Source organism: Oncorhynchus kisutch, linkage group LG8 (genome assembly GCF_002021735.2).
Source record: "Oncorhynchus kisutch isolate 150728-3 linkage group LG8, Okis_V2, whole genome shotgun sequence".
NCBI classification, from domain to species: Eukaryota; Metazoa; Chordata; class Actinopteri; order Salmoniformes; family Salmonidae; genus Oncorhynchus; species Oncorhynchus kisutch.
This window is the reverse complement of record NC_034181.2, coordinates 65015246-65031163: the sequence shown is the minus strand read 5'-3', so window position 1 is coordinate 65031163 and position 15918 is coordinate 65015246. Positions and strand designations below refer to the sequence as shown.

General features: G+C 41.0%; 1 protein-coding gene across 1 annotated transcript in view; it reads right to left on the bottom strand.

Moving 5' to 3' along the window:
- Nucleotides 1-7936: 7936 nt before the first annotated feature.
- The window catches only part of LOC109895413 (polypeptide N-acetylgalactosaminyltransferase 18-like), a 91031-nt gene continuing 83049 nt past the window's right edge, over nucleotides 7937-15918 (bottom strand). Inside the window, exons 10-11 of the mRNA XM_020489074.2 lie at nucleotides 13257-13421; nucleotides 7937-8650 (exon numbers count right to left, since the gene is read on the bottom strand). Of these exons, the coding sequence (XP_020344663.1) occupies nucleotides 8504-8650; nucleotides 13257-13421 (312 nt within the window). The 3' untranslated portion in view covers nucleotides 7937-8503. The remainder of the gene's footprint in view (nucleotides 8651-13256; nucleotides 13422-15918) is intronic.

Here is a 15918-nt window from a genome sequence, read left to right as displayed (position 1 = left end):
TTTTGAATTTCGGGTCAGTGTATTTGAGATCAAACATTTCAGTACAGCAATAAAATCTAAAATATTCCTTCACACTAATTTCAATTGATATTTGGTTGTGTTGAGAGGTTTTCTGAGCTGTGTGCATGTCTATTTATTTCAATAAAGATCCACTCACTCTTTATATTGCCTCCCAGGATAGTCTCTCCAAGTGATGAGCTCATACTGAACAGAGAAACGCTGACTCTTTTAAAGATTCTCTCTCCTCTCAGTATGTAACGAATTCATTTGCAGACTTGCTCCAAATCTGTCTGCTTCATGACGCTAAGATACCTGGGAAATTTACAGCTTGATTTATTCACACAGAGCAAAACACAAGGTGTGGTTATATACAAGAGAAAAGTAATTTCACAACAGTCCATAGGAGGGTTTGGTGCAATTGGAGGGGTGGTACAGTAACTATAGAAATGTATACAGTAAGATTTGGCAAAAGAACAAAAGCAAAATGTGCCGGTATAAAAAGACAAGCCAACCTTTATTTAGAGGATTGGAACTCTTTATTCAAACACCATTCCATTGGGCAATGGCACAATCCGTTACGGCAGGCGCCGTCAAACAGCCAAATGGTTGTTAGGCAGTAATTGAGGTGTACAGACATACTGTCTGTGTATTCCTTGTGTAACTGTACACTGTCATCCAACCTTACTGCTGTAATCCATAAGCATAAATAAAGTGTGGCACAGGAAATTAGCCTTATCACTTATCAGGGCTCCCTCTGCCTCTGTGATTATCCAGCAGTCTGACAAATACAGAAAGCCGTAATATTCAGCCTCATTGCTCTGTTTGGAGCAGAGAAACTGACACTGGCTGCTTCAACAACTTGCTGTATCATTCTTCTGATCATGACAGACAATCTGACATTTGCTTTGGAGGAGCTTTGAAGTTGCACTAGTGGATGTCCAATCGAAACGAGCACTGTGAAAACAGTGAGGAAATGGGAAAGGACTAGAAAAAGACTTCAGAGTAGTTCATGGATGAGTTGCAAGGCTTCAATTCACTTCAGATATGGTTTGTGTCTGGTCTGAGATGTGCAAGGGGTGCCTAAACTCAAACAAGCTGATGGTACTGCATGCTATTGTGGTTGTCTTTTTAATAATTGTGAACCTCCGGAAAGCTATCCATCAGCGCATAACACACAGCACGCCTCGTGAATGCTCTTTTACTATCTCCATGTCCCTTTTGTACCACACACAGACCATAGTCTATGCAGATATAAGATGTTTGTCAGTCAGTTCCTGTGCATAGCTCAAGGCATTCAAGCATAATATTAAAAGGTCAGAGATGAATCTTGTATCAGCAGGAAATATGGATTTGTTGAGTTTGTATGTTCACCTCTGGTGTGACGGCTTGGGATCTGAAAATAGGTGACTTAAATTAAGCAACGTTCCTATGGCAACATGCAGTGGTTGAAAAAGCCCAATTGTCATACCTGAGTAAAAGTAAAGATACCTTCATAGAAAGTTACTCAAGTAAAAGTGAGTCACCCAGTAAAATATTACTTGAGTAAAAGTCTAAAAGTACTTGGTTTTAAATATACTTAAGTATCAAAATTAAATGCAATTGCTAAAATATACTTAAGTATCAAATGTAGGGCCTCCCGGGTGGCGCAGTGGTTAAGGGCACTGTACTGCAGCGCCAGCTGTGCCACCAGAGACTCTGGGTTCGTGCCCAGGCTCTGTCGTAACCGGCCGTGAACGGGAGGTCCGTGGGGCGACGCACAATTGGCATAGCGTCGTCCGGGTTAGGGAGGGTTTGGCCGGTAGAAGATATCCTTGTCTCATCGCGCACCAGAAACTCCTGTGGCGGGCCGGGCGCAGTGTGCGCTAACCAAGGTTGCCAGGTGCACGTGTTTCCTCCGACACATTGGTGCGGCTGGCTTCTGGGTTGGATGCGCGCTGTGTTAAGAAGCAGTGCGGCTTGGTTGGGTTGTGTATCGGAGGATGCATGACTTTCAACCTTCGTCTCTCCCGAGCCCATACTGGAGTTGTAGCGATGAGACAAGATAGTAGCTACTAACAATTGGATACCACGAAATTGGGGAGAAAAGGGGGTCAAATGTTTTTGTTTTTTAAACAAAACAAAAGTATCAAATGTAGAAGTACAAGTATAAATAATTTCAAATTCCTTATATTAAGCAAAGCCGACGTAACCATTTTCTTGTTTTAAAACTGTACAAGGGCACACTTCAACACTCACACATTATTTACAAAAGATGCATTTGTGTTTAGTGAGTCCACTAGACCATAGGCAGTAGGGAATACCACGTGTTCTCTTGATAAGTGCGTGAATTAGACAATTTTCCTGTCCAGCTAAGCAATCGAAATGTAACGAGTACTTTGGGTTGTCAGGAAAAATGTATGGAGTAAAAAGTACAATATTTTCTTTAGGAATGTAGTGAAGTAAAAGTAGTCAAAAATATAAATAGCAAAGTAAAGTTCAGATACCCCAAAAAACTACTTAAGTAAAAATACTTTAAAGTACTACTTAAGTACTTTACACCACTGGCAACATGAAACATCCTCGAAGAGATGGTATGGGTAAAATGCACTTTAGATTTGGAAAATAACTAACAGGGACATTTCACTATGTGTTGGATGTAGGGTCACACTAAACCAGTGTAAAACTATTTGACTATAAATATGTCTCTTTTACAGCTCAGTAAGCTTACGATATATACAGTGCCTTGCGAAAGTAGTCGGCCCCCTTGAACTTTGCGACCTTTTGCCACATTTCAGGCTTCAAACAAAGATATAAAACTGTATTTTTTGTGAAGAATCAACAACAAGTGGGACACAATCATGAAGTGGAACGACATTTATTGGATATTTCAAACTTTTTTAACAAATCAAAAACTGAAAAATTGGGCGTGCAAAATTATTCAGCCCCCTTAAGTTAATACTTTGTAGCGCCACCTTTTGCTGAGATTACAGCTGTAAGTCGCTTGGGGTATGTCTCTATCAGTTTTGCACATCGAGAGACTGAAATTTTTTCCCATTCCTCCTTGCAAAACAGCTCGAGCTCAGTGAGGTTGGATGGAGAGCATTTGTGAACAGCAGTTTTCAGTTCTTTCCACAGAGTCTCGATTGGATTCAGGTCTGGACTTTGACTTGGCCATTCTAACACCTGGATATGTTTAATTTTGAACCATTCCATTGTAGATTTCGCTTTATGTTTTGGATCATTTTCTTGTTGGAAGACAAATCTCCGTCCCAGTCTCAGGTCTTTTGCAGACTCCATCAGGTTTTCTTCCAGAATGGTTCTCTATTTGGCTCCATCCATCTTCCCATCAATTTTAACCATCTTCCCTGTCCCTGCTGAAGAAAAGCAGGCCCAAACCATGATGCTGCCACCACCATGTTTGACAGTGGGGATGGTGTATTCAGGGTGATGAGCTGTGTTGCTTTTACGCCAAACATAACGTTTTGCATTGTTGCCAAAAAGTTCAATTTTGGTTTCATCTGACCAGAGCCCCTTCTTCCACATGTTTGGTGTGTCTCCCAGGTGGCTTGTGGCAAACTTTAAACAACACTTTTTATGGATATCTTTAAGAAATGGCTTTCTTCTTGCCACTCTTCCATAAAGGCCAGATTTGTGCAATATACGACTGATTGTTGTCCTATGGACAGAGTCTCCCACCTCAGCTGTAGATCTCTGCAGTTCATCCAGAGTGATCATGGGCCTCTTGGCTGCATCTCTGATCAGTCTTCTCCTTGTATGAGCTGAAAGTTTAGAGGGACAGCCAGGTCTTGGTAGATTTGCAGTGGTCTGATACTCCTTCCATTTCAATATTATCGCTTGCACAGTGCTCCTTGGGATGTTTAAAGCTTGGGAAATCTTTTTGTATCCAAATCCGGCTTTAAACTTCTTCACAACAGTATCTCGGACCTGCCTGGTCTGTTCCTTGTTCTTCATGATGCTCTCTGCGCTTTTAACGGACCTCTGAGACTATCACAGTGCAGGTGCATTTATACGGAGACTTGATTACACACAGGTGGATTGTATTTATCATCATTAGTCATTTAGGTCAACATTGGATCATTCAGAGATCCTCACTGAACTTCTGGAGAGAGTTTGCTGCACTGAAAGTAAAGGGGCTGAATAATTTTGCACGCCCAATTTTTCAGTTTTTGATTTGTTAAAAAAGTTTGAAATATCCAATAAATGTCGTTCCACTTCATGATTTTGTCCCACTTGTTGATTCTTCACAAACAAATACAGTTTTATATCTTTATGTTTGAAGCCTGAAATGTGGCAAAAGGTCGCAAAGTTCAAGGGGGCCGAATACTTTCGCAAGGCACTGTATGCGACATAGAGAAGACAAATGACTTTACTTTGAGCAGGATTTAATTGAATTTTCAATTGAAAGTTGGCTCCCCATTACCAGCCCCAGTTCTCGTATCCCCTGGGCCCTCCTGTGGTGGTTCTTCTACTTCACTTAGCCACCTGTACCTTACCTGCAGGATCCACAACTGATAAACTCTCTCCTCCAGTGAGTCCTGTGGGACATTTATTACTTCTCGACAAGGCTCCGACTCCCTCCATATGCTACCCAAACCTTTTCTGATTCCCCCATAGTGGGCTTGTTTTGTGCCAAGAATATATCTCTCTGTCTGTTTTATTGTGACTGTGTCAGGGGCAGCAGTAACTACGAGTGTGCATGATTATCGAGGTGCACTCTCTCATTGCCTTTCTCCCAAGAGGCAGAAACCTGAATTATAAATGTGGGTAAGGGTAATGGGACCGTCTCACGCACACAGACCAAGGACACAACTGCTTTATTGGGTTAGGAATTCTAGATTTCTCAGAAAGCTCTGGTTTTCAGATGAACTAAAAAACAAGGAGCGATGCCATTCATAGAATCATCAAACCCACATTTTGAGATATTGGAAGAATTTTTCAGTGTTCAAAGTAAGATGGTTATTACTCAGTGACGTATCCAGGAATGCAATCAGTATCTTTATGTAAAGCTTGTATGATATCTGTACGATAACAATACCATTTCTCATGTGATGCACATGTTTTTTAGTCATCTGAGAAACACTGTTACTGGGATTGATTGAACAGGTTCATGTTATTGTCATGTAAGAAATCACACTTCCATTTATTTGGCTTTAATTCATGAAATGATATGTGAATCCTAATTCTTTTACTTTGAGTATGAAGAGGCCATTTCAAAGCAGGTGCTCTCTCATCATTATGCTCATCTGAAAGGTTTTAATCATTCATGATTAACATTATGCAAAAAAGCCACCTACTGTATGCGTTAACAAGAAGAGCTCCAGTGTCATAAATAACTCAATGTCACGCTGAGATTCAAAGATTTGAATATCTCACTTGGTGAAATCTGTTTGAAGAGTTCACTGTATGTGGTTCCGCATTATTTTATGAATTTAGAGCAATACAACTACTGTGACAAAATTTGAGATGATGATTATGGTATTCTAGATATGAGAACGTTTGTGCATATCAACTCCCAACCTTTGGGAAATCAATTCCGTTTTGAATTTGAGAATGCACAAAAATATTTTCCGGATTTAAATCTGTTAGCGAAGGAAGTGGGTTTGCATGTACACTACCGTTCGAATGGTTGGGGCCACATAGAAATGTCCTTGTTTTTTAAAGAAAAGCACATTTTTTGTCCATTAAAATATCAAATTGATCAGAAATACAGTGTAGACATTGTTAATGATGTAAATGAGTATTGTAGCTGGAAAAGGCAGATTTCTTATTGTCATATCTACATAGGCGTATAGAGGCCCTTTATCAGCAACCATCACTCCTGTGTTCCAATCGACGTTGTGTTAGCGAATCCAAGTTAATAATTTTAAAAGGCTAATTGATCATTAGAAAGCCCGTTTGCAATTATGTTAGCACAGCTGAAAACGGTTGGTCTGCTTAAAGAAACAATAAAATTGGTCTTTAGACTAGTTGAGTATCTAGAGCATCAGCATTTGTGGGTTTGATTACAGGCTCAAAATAGCCAGAAACAAATAACTTTATTCGGAAACTCGTCAGTCTATTCTTCTGAGAAATGAAGGCTATTCCATGCGAGAAATTGCCAAGAAACTGAGGATCTCGTACAACATTATGTACTACTCCCTTCACAGCGCAAACTGTCTCTAACCAGAATAGAAAGAGGAGTGGGAGGCCCTGGTGCGCAACTGAGCAAGAGGACAAGTACATTCGAGTGTCTAGTTTGAGAAACAGATGTCTCACAAGTCCTCAACTGGCAGCTTCATTAAGTAGTACCCGCAAAACACCAGTCTCAACGTCAACAGTTAAGAGGCAACTCCGGGATGCTGGCCTTCTAGGCAGAGTTCCTCTGTCCAGTGTCTGTGTTCTTTGCCCATCTTAATCTTTTATTTTTATTGGCCAGTCTGAGATATGGCTTTTTTCTTTGCAACTCTGCCTAGAAGGCCAGCATCCCGGAGGTTGCCTCTTCACTGTTGACGTTGAGACTGGTGTTTTGCGGGTACTACTTAATGAAGCTGCCAGTTGAGGACTTGTGAGACGTCTGTTTCTCAAACTAGACACTCGAATGTACTTGTCCTCTTGCTCAGTTGCGCATCGGGGCCTCCCACTCCTCTTTCTATTCTGGTTAGAGCCAGCGTTGTACGAGATCTTCAGTTTCTTGGCAATTTATCTTCATGGAATAGCCTTCATTTCTCAGAACAAGAATAGATTGACGAGTTTCAGAAGAAAGTTCTTTGTTTCTGGCCATTATGAGCCTGGAATCGAACCCACAAATGGTGATGCTCCAGATACTTAACCAGTCTAAAGAAGTACAGTTTTATTGTTTCTTTAATCAGCACAACTGTTTTCAGCTGTGCTAACAGAATTGCAAAAGGCTTTTCTAATGATCAATTAGCCTTTTAAAATTATAAACTTGGATTAGCTAACACAACGTGCTATTGGAACACAGGAGTGATGGTTGCTGATAATGGGCCTCTGTACACCTATGTAGATATTTCATAAAACAATCTTTAAAAAAATCTGTCGTTTCCAGCTACAATAGTCATTTACAACATTAACAATGTCTGCACTGTATTTTTGATCAATTTGATGTTATTTTTATGGACAAAGAAAAATGAGCTTTTCTTAAAAAGAAATAAGGACATTTAAGTGACCCCAAACTTTTGAACAGTAGTGTATATTTAATGGCATGACTCCCCTGGCCCAGCATGAATGTGGATGCTAACGAGGACTGGCATGTTGAAAACCGAATGTGCCACTCCTCTCCTCCCCTGGTACACACAACAGTCAGAAGAGAAAGGCTTCGACAGAAACAAGCCCTGATTCTAGACTTGTCTGCTTCTGTGAGAAACTGATTTAGATGCCATTTCTCAAATGTTCTCCCTGTGCGCATGTGTGTGCTCGCAAAATGTTTTTGTTACATTACTGCACAAAACCATAAAAAATAAGGACACATGGAGGATATTCATTTGAAAATAATCCTGCAGCAACAGAAAATGTGAATTGTTAAGTGGATTATTTTTCGTTAGGGCAAATCAAGTCTGACATTTTAGAGAGGCAATTACACACTTCAGAAGCCTTTTTAAACCTTGAATACACTACAAGTTCCTGCCGTGCAGGAAAATTCTCAGCAACAAAAGAGTGATCAAATTAAGATCCTACATCTGTATGTGATCATTAATATCATTTGTGTAATCAGCTACCATTAAATAGTGAACATAAATGATTAACTTCTGTATGTTGAGAGAGCTATAACCTTAAAGGCATGAGTTTTAGGGGAAAAACACACATTCATTTTGATAACATGACATTTGCTTTGTGGCACATGGGACCATACGCACATACGGAACAGCTGGTGGCTGTTTACATGGAAAGGGCACACTCAATATTGTACCATTGGGAAAAAAAAACACACTACCACACATTCATGTAGTATCAGTTCTTTTACTGGCATAAATTATAAATATTTTGAATATTTACACTTAGAAAATAGTATATTATTTTCATATATATGTATTCCAACATGTTGGCATTTCCCCAAAACTGTACAGCTTAATCGCATAATAAACTTATCCTACAAACCTGAGACACTAGAAGAAAAGAAAACAGCAGAGAACTTTTCATAATGCTTGCTACACGGTAGCAGTTATGTACCAAGTACAACAATGAACATATAGGACCCAGTACAACCTTCAAGTCAACAGAAAACCAACTACACTCTTCACAAAATGTTTCATAACGTTGTAGTATCTCATAATGAACAATCTATCAACCATCTATCGCTGATCCATAGGCGAAAGAAAATGTTTAACATTTATCATGTGATGTCAACTGGTGAACAAAAGACATCATGGTCCTCCAATGCCTGTCATTAACCATACACCATTCTCCTTTATCCACAACAGAGAATCCAGAGGAGTAACAGAGTAAGCACCCCATCCAGTCCAGTGTGCTCCAGTATATTTGACCAGTGTTCTCTCAGAGGGGCTCATCATAGGGCACTGCCAGGCAGTGTGTTGGTGATGGACCATTTCTGTCCAGTGCATTTTTGAAGGACCAGCTGGTACCCAAACTCGTTGTCATTGCTGGCCACCAGCTCAAGGCATCGCTTCGATTTCCTGTTCTGAATGGAACCTCCCTGAAAGGAAAAACGGTTAGATCAAATTACAGTGGGATGCGACAGCATCATTGGTGTGCATGTCGTTGATTGCTGTGTCACCTTAACCCCACAGTGCTATGAATTAATGGATGGGGTTGATGTGTATAGCTTAACAAGCACCCCGCAGCTCTGTTTTGTACTGATTTCCCTTCGGCACCAGCACTGGGGCCTTCCCAGATAGCATCAGCATGCTCACGAAGCAAGAACAACACTCTATCTACCATTATACTCAGTAGCACTCTCAGTAGGAATGCCAAGATTATGTGATAACAGAAGAAGATAACATTAGATGGGAAGAAACCATTTTTCACACGTCACCTGAGAAAACAACCCTCACACTTACAGGAAGAAACTCCATCTTCGTCACCTAAGGAATCGTGTGCTTCGAAGTGTCTCTCCATCTCATCTCTCATTCCCATTTGTTAGAGTGGAGAGTCTCTCACATTTACGTGGAGGCCTTAAAGCTTTGTGTTGGACTCAACTGTTGGGACCAGTGTGATGGGAGTCACTGCACAGATCAGATAAGCTCACTATCTCTAACTTCAGGGCCTGGGATGAGAGAATCTCCCCTGTCACCTCTCAGTCAGGAGAACAAAGACTCAAGCTGGAAAGGCAACCGTTTTAAAATGGCCTTTCATTTTGGTTCAAGACGAGATGCTCTATGGGAAATGGGAATGAAAGATGAGATGGAGAGACACTTCGAAGCACACGATTCCTTAGGTGACAAAGATTGAGTTTCGTCCTGTAAGTGTGAGGGTTGTTTTCTCAGGTGACGTGTGAAAAATGTTTTCTTCTAATCTTTAAAGAAAGAGGCCAAGGGCATGTTAAGGTTCAGAAATTCAGACCAATACACATCATTAAGATTTGCACTAACCAATTGATAATTAACATAGCTTTTTATGAGGGATTCATCCTTATATGTGGAGTCAACAACCACCTCTAAGCAATCTCGTTGTCAACTTGTCATCAATGTTTTGTTGCACATTCAGCATACGGATGATTTGGTCAGGTTAATTTGAAAGTGAATTCATCAAAAAGACAAGGAGTCTAGTCGATGTCACTCTGATTCAGGATATGATAAGTTTTCATTAGAATAGAATAGAATACTGTCTGTTTAGTTAAGAGTGCTTGTCAGGTCTTGCATGCCTAAAAGCTATGGAATGAAACAATTATCTGCTTGAGTGCATTCTGTAAAATACATGGGGGACGGATACAGTTTACATATTCACTAATAGTTTTTCATCAGTAATCAACATCTCCACGTGTAGTAATGGCTGTCAGATGTAGCATGAAATATAACATGGTAGATTCCATATGTTCAACCAAATGAAGAACCATTAGCCATTAGATACACCTCATTGGCCACATGGTGCATATAGCCTGGAATGAGTCCAAGGAAAACAACATTACCTGCAAATAAGATATGACAAAGAAAACAAATTGAGCTACACAATGCAGTAGAACCAAAAAGTCCCATATGAAAAAAGTTGTACATGTACTTTATGTTATCATTGCTGATGAATTTATTTCAGCTCATCAATTGTTAAGACTATGTATGAAATTGAAGTTTCAAAATATAAAACAATAATACATTTGTTTTTCATTCTGTCATTATCATACTTTGCCAGAGGCGCATCCTGAAATATTTAGGAGGCATCTACCAAGCAGCTAAAACACGTATTTATTTACAGAAAATATTCATCATTTCATCCTGATTCTATTCATATTTGAAACATTACCATCTTGCAGCAGGAAGCCTGCCAAGTAACCTCAAGGCTTCGGCATAATGTTCTTAACCTGATGTTTCAGCTATACATGGCTAAATAGCAAACATTTTCTGAGGCAGTTGAATTCCAGTGGGTCACTGAACACTTCAGAACAATTTCACACAAATAATATCAGCATTACTCAGCCTTTCTCTATCTGGGAAGTCAACATCAAAAGATGCTAAACACCAATAACCATTATAACCTTCAGGGTGCTTAAAAAGCCTGCGTTCTCTCCAGGAGAAGCTGCATTACAATACAAGGCCCGAGGTTGAATTCTGTACTGGCAGAAGACCAGTCCTGTTTGCTCCCTGTGCTTGATCCTGTGGGCTGCGGCCAAATCAACATATTGATTTGCTATAGAGAGTGAGCCAGTGAGCCAGAATGATAATGGTTCTGGGTTCACAAGCAGCGGTGAAAGGTTAACCAACTCTCCTGCGTTCTTTCATCTAATTGATTATTTTTGAGTGAACAGTTTGGGAGTCTGTGTGTGCATGCATGCATGTGTTTACGTGTTGTGTTACATAAAGAGATATTATGGGCTGTAGTATGGAGACACAGAGGGTTTAAGTGTAAAGAGCCCTGCTTGGGAGACAATCTTAACACGCCGATTAAACACATCTAATTAGCTTTCTGTTCATCCTCAGTGCTTTAACTGACTCGATGACATCACCTTCCCAAGTGCTTCTGGGAAGTGTTTACAGTGTGTAGGCCGACATGAGAGGGAGAGGATACACCATGTAGTAGAAAAGCACAAAGGATAGTAGAAAACAGAAGCACTTGGGAAGGTGATGTCATCGAGTCAGTGAAAGCACTGAGGATGAACAGAAAGCTAATTAGATGTGTTTAATCGGCGTGTTAAGATGGTCTCCCAAGCAGGGCTCTTTACACCTAAACCCTCTGTCTCCATAATACAGCCCACGCTACAGCCACCTTAACTGCTGACAAAATCTTTACAAATACAAAACACCCACTTCTTTTCTTCTGCTTCCCAAGATACATAACAATTATTTAACTTGAGGAGAGCATGTTGAATTTCCACTATAAGGCTCTAAAGAGAAGAAAAGTCACAAAATTGTCAGGCACATTCAACCAGAGAGATTCATTGATTGCTGCTCTTCTCCTCCTCGTAGAATTTAAGTGTGGTAACGCTTAAGCTAGAATGGGAATAGGAACATTCCTCCTCGCTACAGTACTGTACCACCCTATGCTTGAGTTGTATCGATGCATTTCCTTTTGAGGTAAAAAACACATTTCACACTATGTCTAGCAGAAATGTGCTCAATAATCCATGGTGTCTGACTCCATTCCTTCTTAAAATTATACAATGCTAAACCAAGAAACCACCTACAGAAGAGCCATGTAGATATGTGAAACGTGAGATCAAGCATTTCAATCCTTTTACACTCCTATACTTCACCCCTTTTCGTAGTATCCAATTGGTAGTTACAGTCTTGTCTCATTGCTGCAACTCCCGTACAGACTCGGGAGATGCGAAGGTCGAGAGCCGTGCGTCCTCCAAAACACAACCCAACCAAGCCGCACTGCTTCTTGACACAACGCCCGCTTAACCCGGAAGCCAGCAGCACCAATGTGTCGGAGGAAACACCGTACACCTGGCCACCGTGTCAGCGTGCACTGCGCCCAGCCCGCCACAGGAGTCGCTAGTGCACAATGGGACAAGGACATCCCTGCAGACCAAATCCTCCCCTAACCTGGACGACACTGGGGCAATTGTTAGCCATCCCATGAGTCTCCTGGTCGCGGCCGGCTGTAATAGAGCCTGGACTCGAACCCAGAATCTCTAGGGGCACAGCTAGCACTGCGATGCAGTGCCTTAGAACGCTGCTCCACTCGAGAGGCGCAAACTAAGAATTTTACACAGTTCCATCAACAATGATCTCCCCAACATAATCAAAGAACAATTGCATTAAGATGTAAAACTGTGCTTGGCAGCATTTCAATAAAAACCTTTGAACGGAACATACAACAGGATTTCCTTCTCAGTAAGTTCACAAGGCATCACACTAATGTCAAAACTATAGAAGCAAATAGGTTGAAACCATAATTGACAATACCTTGACTTTTAGGAGGTTAGTGATAGAGATTCAACCAATCCCGGCATGACATACAGTACATACTACTGTATAATATGTTTTCAATGTCTCACTCCTTGTTATCATTTTTTGGGGGGGATACGGTACAGAACCTACACGTTTCTAACTTGTGCGGGCATCCACTCAAAATAAATAAGTGATCCACCAATGCAGAGAAACATACGTCTTTATCTGAAAACACAATTCCTAGAAGTTGAATTCAAGGTTAGCACCCCACCATTTTGAGTGGATATTTTGAGCGCATACATTATGATGACACTGAACATGATCAGAACGGTTTTAAAATGCACCTTCAAAACTGGGTGAAGTGGGTGACGCACTCTTCAGACCATGTTGATGTAGCCCTCATTACAGGCCACTGTGCTCAGTGAGCCAGTCCAATAATGGAGACCGAGAGAGTCATTATGATGCATTTACTGTTGTGGAGAGGTCTGTGGACCGTAAAACTCTGTTATATCTGTGACACTCCTTAATGGAGACCAATCCAACCCCACTGAGCACTGAGCCATAGATTTACGCAAATATTACCCCTTAAAATGTACCCAAGATACCTACCTCCACTGGTGCCACATTTACTAATGATCCACCTCCCTTACAACAAATTATTAATTTTAGAAAATGGCAAGTCAATGATCTATCGCTTGCTGGTCTATTTTCAGTGAGCAGTCTGAGTGTGTTGGTCAGGTCTGTATGGTTTCTTACCTGAGTAAATAGCCAGTGGAGCTTCATGCGCTTGGCTGTGGCGTAGCTACACTCAATGAGGCGTGGTCGGCTGTTCACATCCACCAGGCACTTGTTGTCATCGTCATCGATGGTGGGACTGAGCACCCCTACATGTAACTGCTGAGTGCTGGTGTAGTACACATTCTGGAATGACAGAAGAGACAGCACATACATAAGCTACTGAGAGCTGGAGGCATTCAAGCATTTCACAAAATGTTGATTTGTTTTAGGCTTTTCACTAGGACTTACTTCACCCATATGGCATGTCTATTCATGCAGCTACCCTCACTGAACTGAAGCACAGGGCAGGACATGGCATAGTGTGGGAAATGGCTTATTGTTTATTGAGAGGAGCGCTCTCCATAAACAATACAAATCGATCAGCTAGCCCAAACACTTCTAATTGCACTCTCTGATGCAGTCCTTCCAGCCCGTATTTTCCAAGGGCACTTGAGTGCCCATATTTAGCTAACAGGCCGTAAAACACCACTGGAAGGAAAAAGCATCTGTTTGAACTGAGCGGAGCAGCAGAGGTAGTTGTGTGTGCTACAGATGGCAGCTGCATCTGTGCTCGGACTCCATCGGCGTGCGTATGAGGGATGAGGGGGCTTGTCTGCACATGTGGGGTAGCTAGACACGTTGGGTAGCTAGAACCCTGGGAGAGGCGGGGGAATGTAACAGCTGGAGGGGAGGGAGGACATCACAGCTGGATAGGGGTGGGGATAAAGGTGGTAGGGAGCACAGGGAGGTGTTTAGTGCTACCTTGTCGTTCACAAACAGTTGTCAGAAATACACTGTGTATGTCACCTTAAACTACCCCATCAATCATACAGGTAGAATAAATCTCTTTAGAATGACAAGGCTGACAATGTTTTTTATTTATTATTATTTATTTACAAATTACCCCACCGATGACATTCTTTAAAGAAGTATACACGGTCATACCAATTACCCCACCGACGACATTCTTTAAAGAAGTATACACTGTCATACCAATTACCCCACCGATGACATTCTTTAAAAAAGTATACTCGGTCATACCAATTACCCCACCGATGACATTCTTTAAAAAAGTATACTCGGTCATACCAATTACCCCACCGACGACATTCTTTAAAGAAGTATACTCGGTCATACCAATTACCCCACCGATGACATTCTTTAAAAAAGTATACTCGGTCATACCAATTACCCCACCGATGACATTCTTTAAAAAAGTATACTCGGTCATACCAATTACCCCACCGATGACATTCTTTAAAAAAGTATACTCGGTCATACCAATTACCCCACCGATGACATTCTTTAAAAAAGTATACTCGGTCATACCAATTACCCCACCGACGACATTCTTTAAAGAAGTATACACGGTCATACCAATTACCCCACCGATGACATTCTTTAAAAAAGTATACTCGGTCATACCAATTACCCCACCGATGACATTCTTTAAAAAAGTATACTCGGTCATACCAATTACCCCACCGACGACATTCTTTAAAGAAGTATACTCGGTCATAACGGACTTTATATGGGCAAATAAAATTCATAGAATACAAAAAGTGTTACATCTTCCTAAATCCGAGGGTGGTTTTAACCTTCCAGACTTGGCATTGTATCAACTCGCTACCCAAGACATTTCCTTGCGACAGTTAAATGTATTAAAGAGGAACAATGGGATACATATTGAAGATGTGCATGCTCAACTCCAGAATATTTTTACATGTCTATTTTCAAAGGGATAAAGCTATGAACATTAACAACTTCATAGTTAAAAACACTATAAAGATATGGAAGAAAATAAAACGGATTTTACAAGATCCAAACCAAACAGACCGAGTGCTCACATCCCTATCATCCAATACATTCGCTTACGCAGGATCTGTAGTACACAGAGTGACTATGACAAACAAGCCGACTGTCTGGACGAGCTTTTCAGACAGCAGGGTTACCCAGAGGAATGGCTGCATGACGCAAGGGATTATAAAAAAACTATGACCAAGAATGACATCCTCACACCCAAATCACCCCGCCGACCAACGAGTTCAGTGTTCCTTCAATACTCCCCACTTGGCAAACAGTTTGACCATATCATAAAAAACACTGGCACATCTTGATTCACAAATGGAAAAGACATTTAAAGAACCCCCGCGGGTAGTCTTTTGACGCGCACCAAACATCAGTCAAATGGTGGTAACGTCTGATCTTCCACCGGTGCCACGTGACACATTCCTAGACAATGTGCCGGACGGACGGTAATTACAGATGTGGCCGATGTACCCAGTGTAACTTCACGAACAATGCACACAATGTTCAATCACCCTATCATGGGCAAAAATTTGAGACAAGGATAGCATAACACAGGAGTAATATCAGGACTCTTGATCAGAGAATCCCTGTGGCTAAGGATTTCATGGATTGCTCTCTGAGATACATTGGTATCGAACATGTTAAGACTCTTAGGAGGGGGGAGATACTGATCATCTACTACTAAGAAGAGAATTGTATTGGATTCGCTATTTGTCGGCCATGTCTCCTAAAGGTCTAAACCAAGAGTTTGATATCAGACCATTCTATGAATATGTCACGTTGATTTGTCCTGCCATATTGGTCTCAACTTGGTCATTTTGTAAATATATTA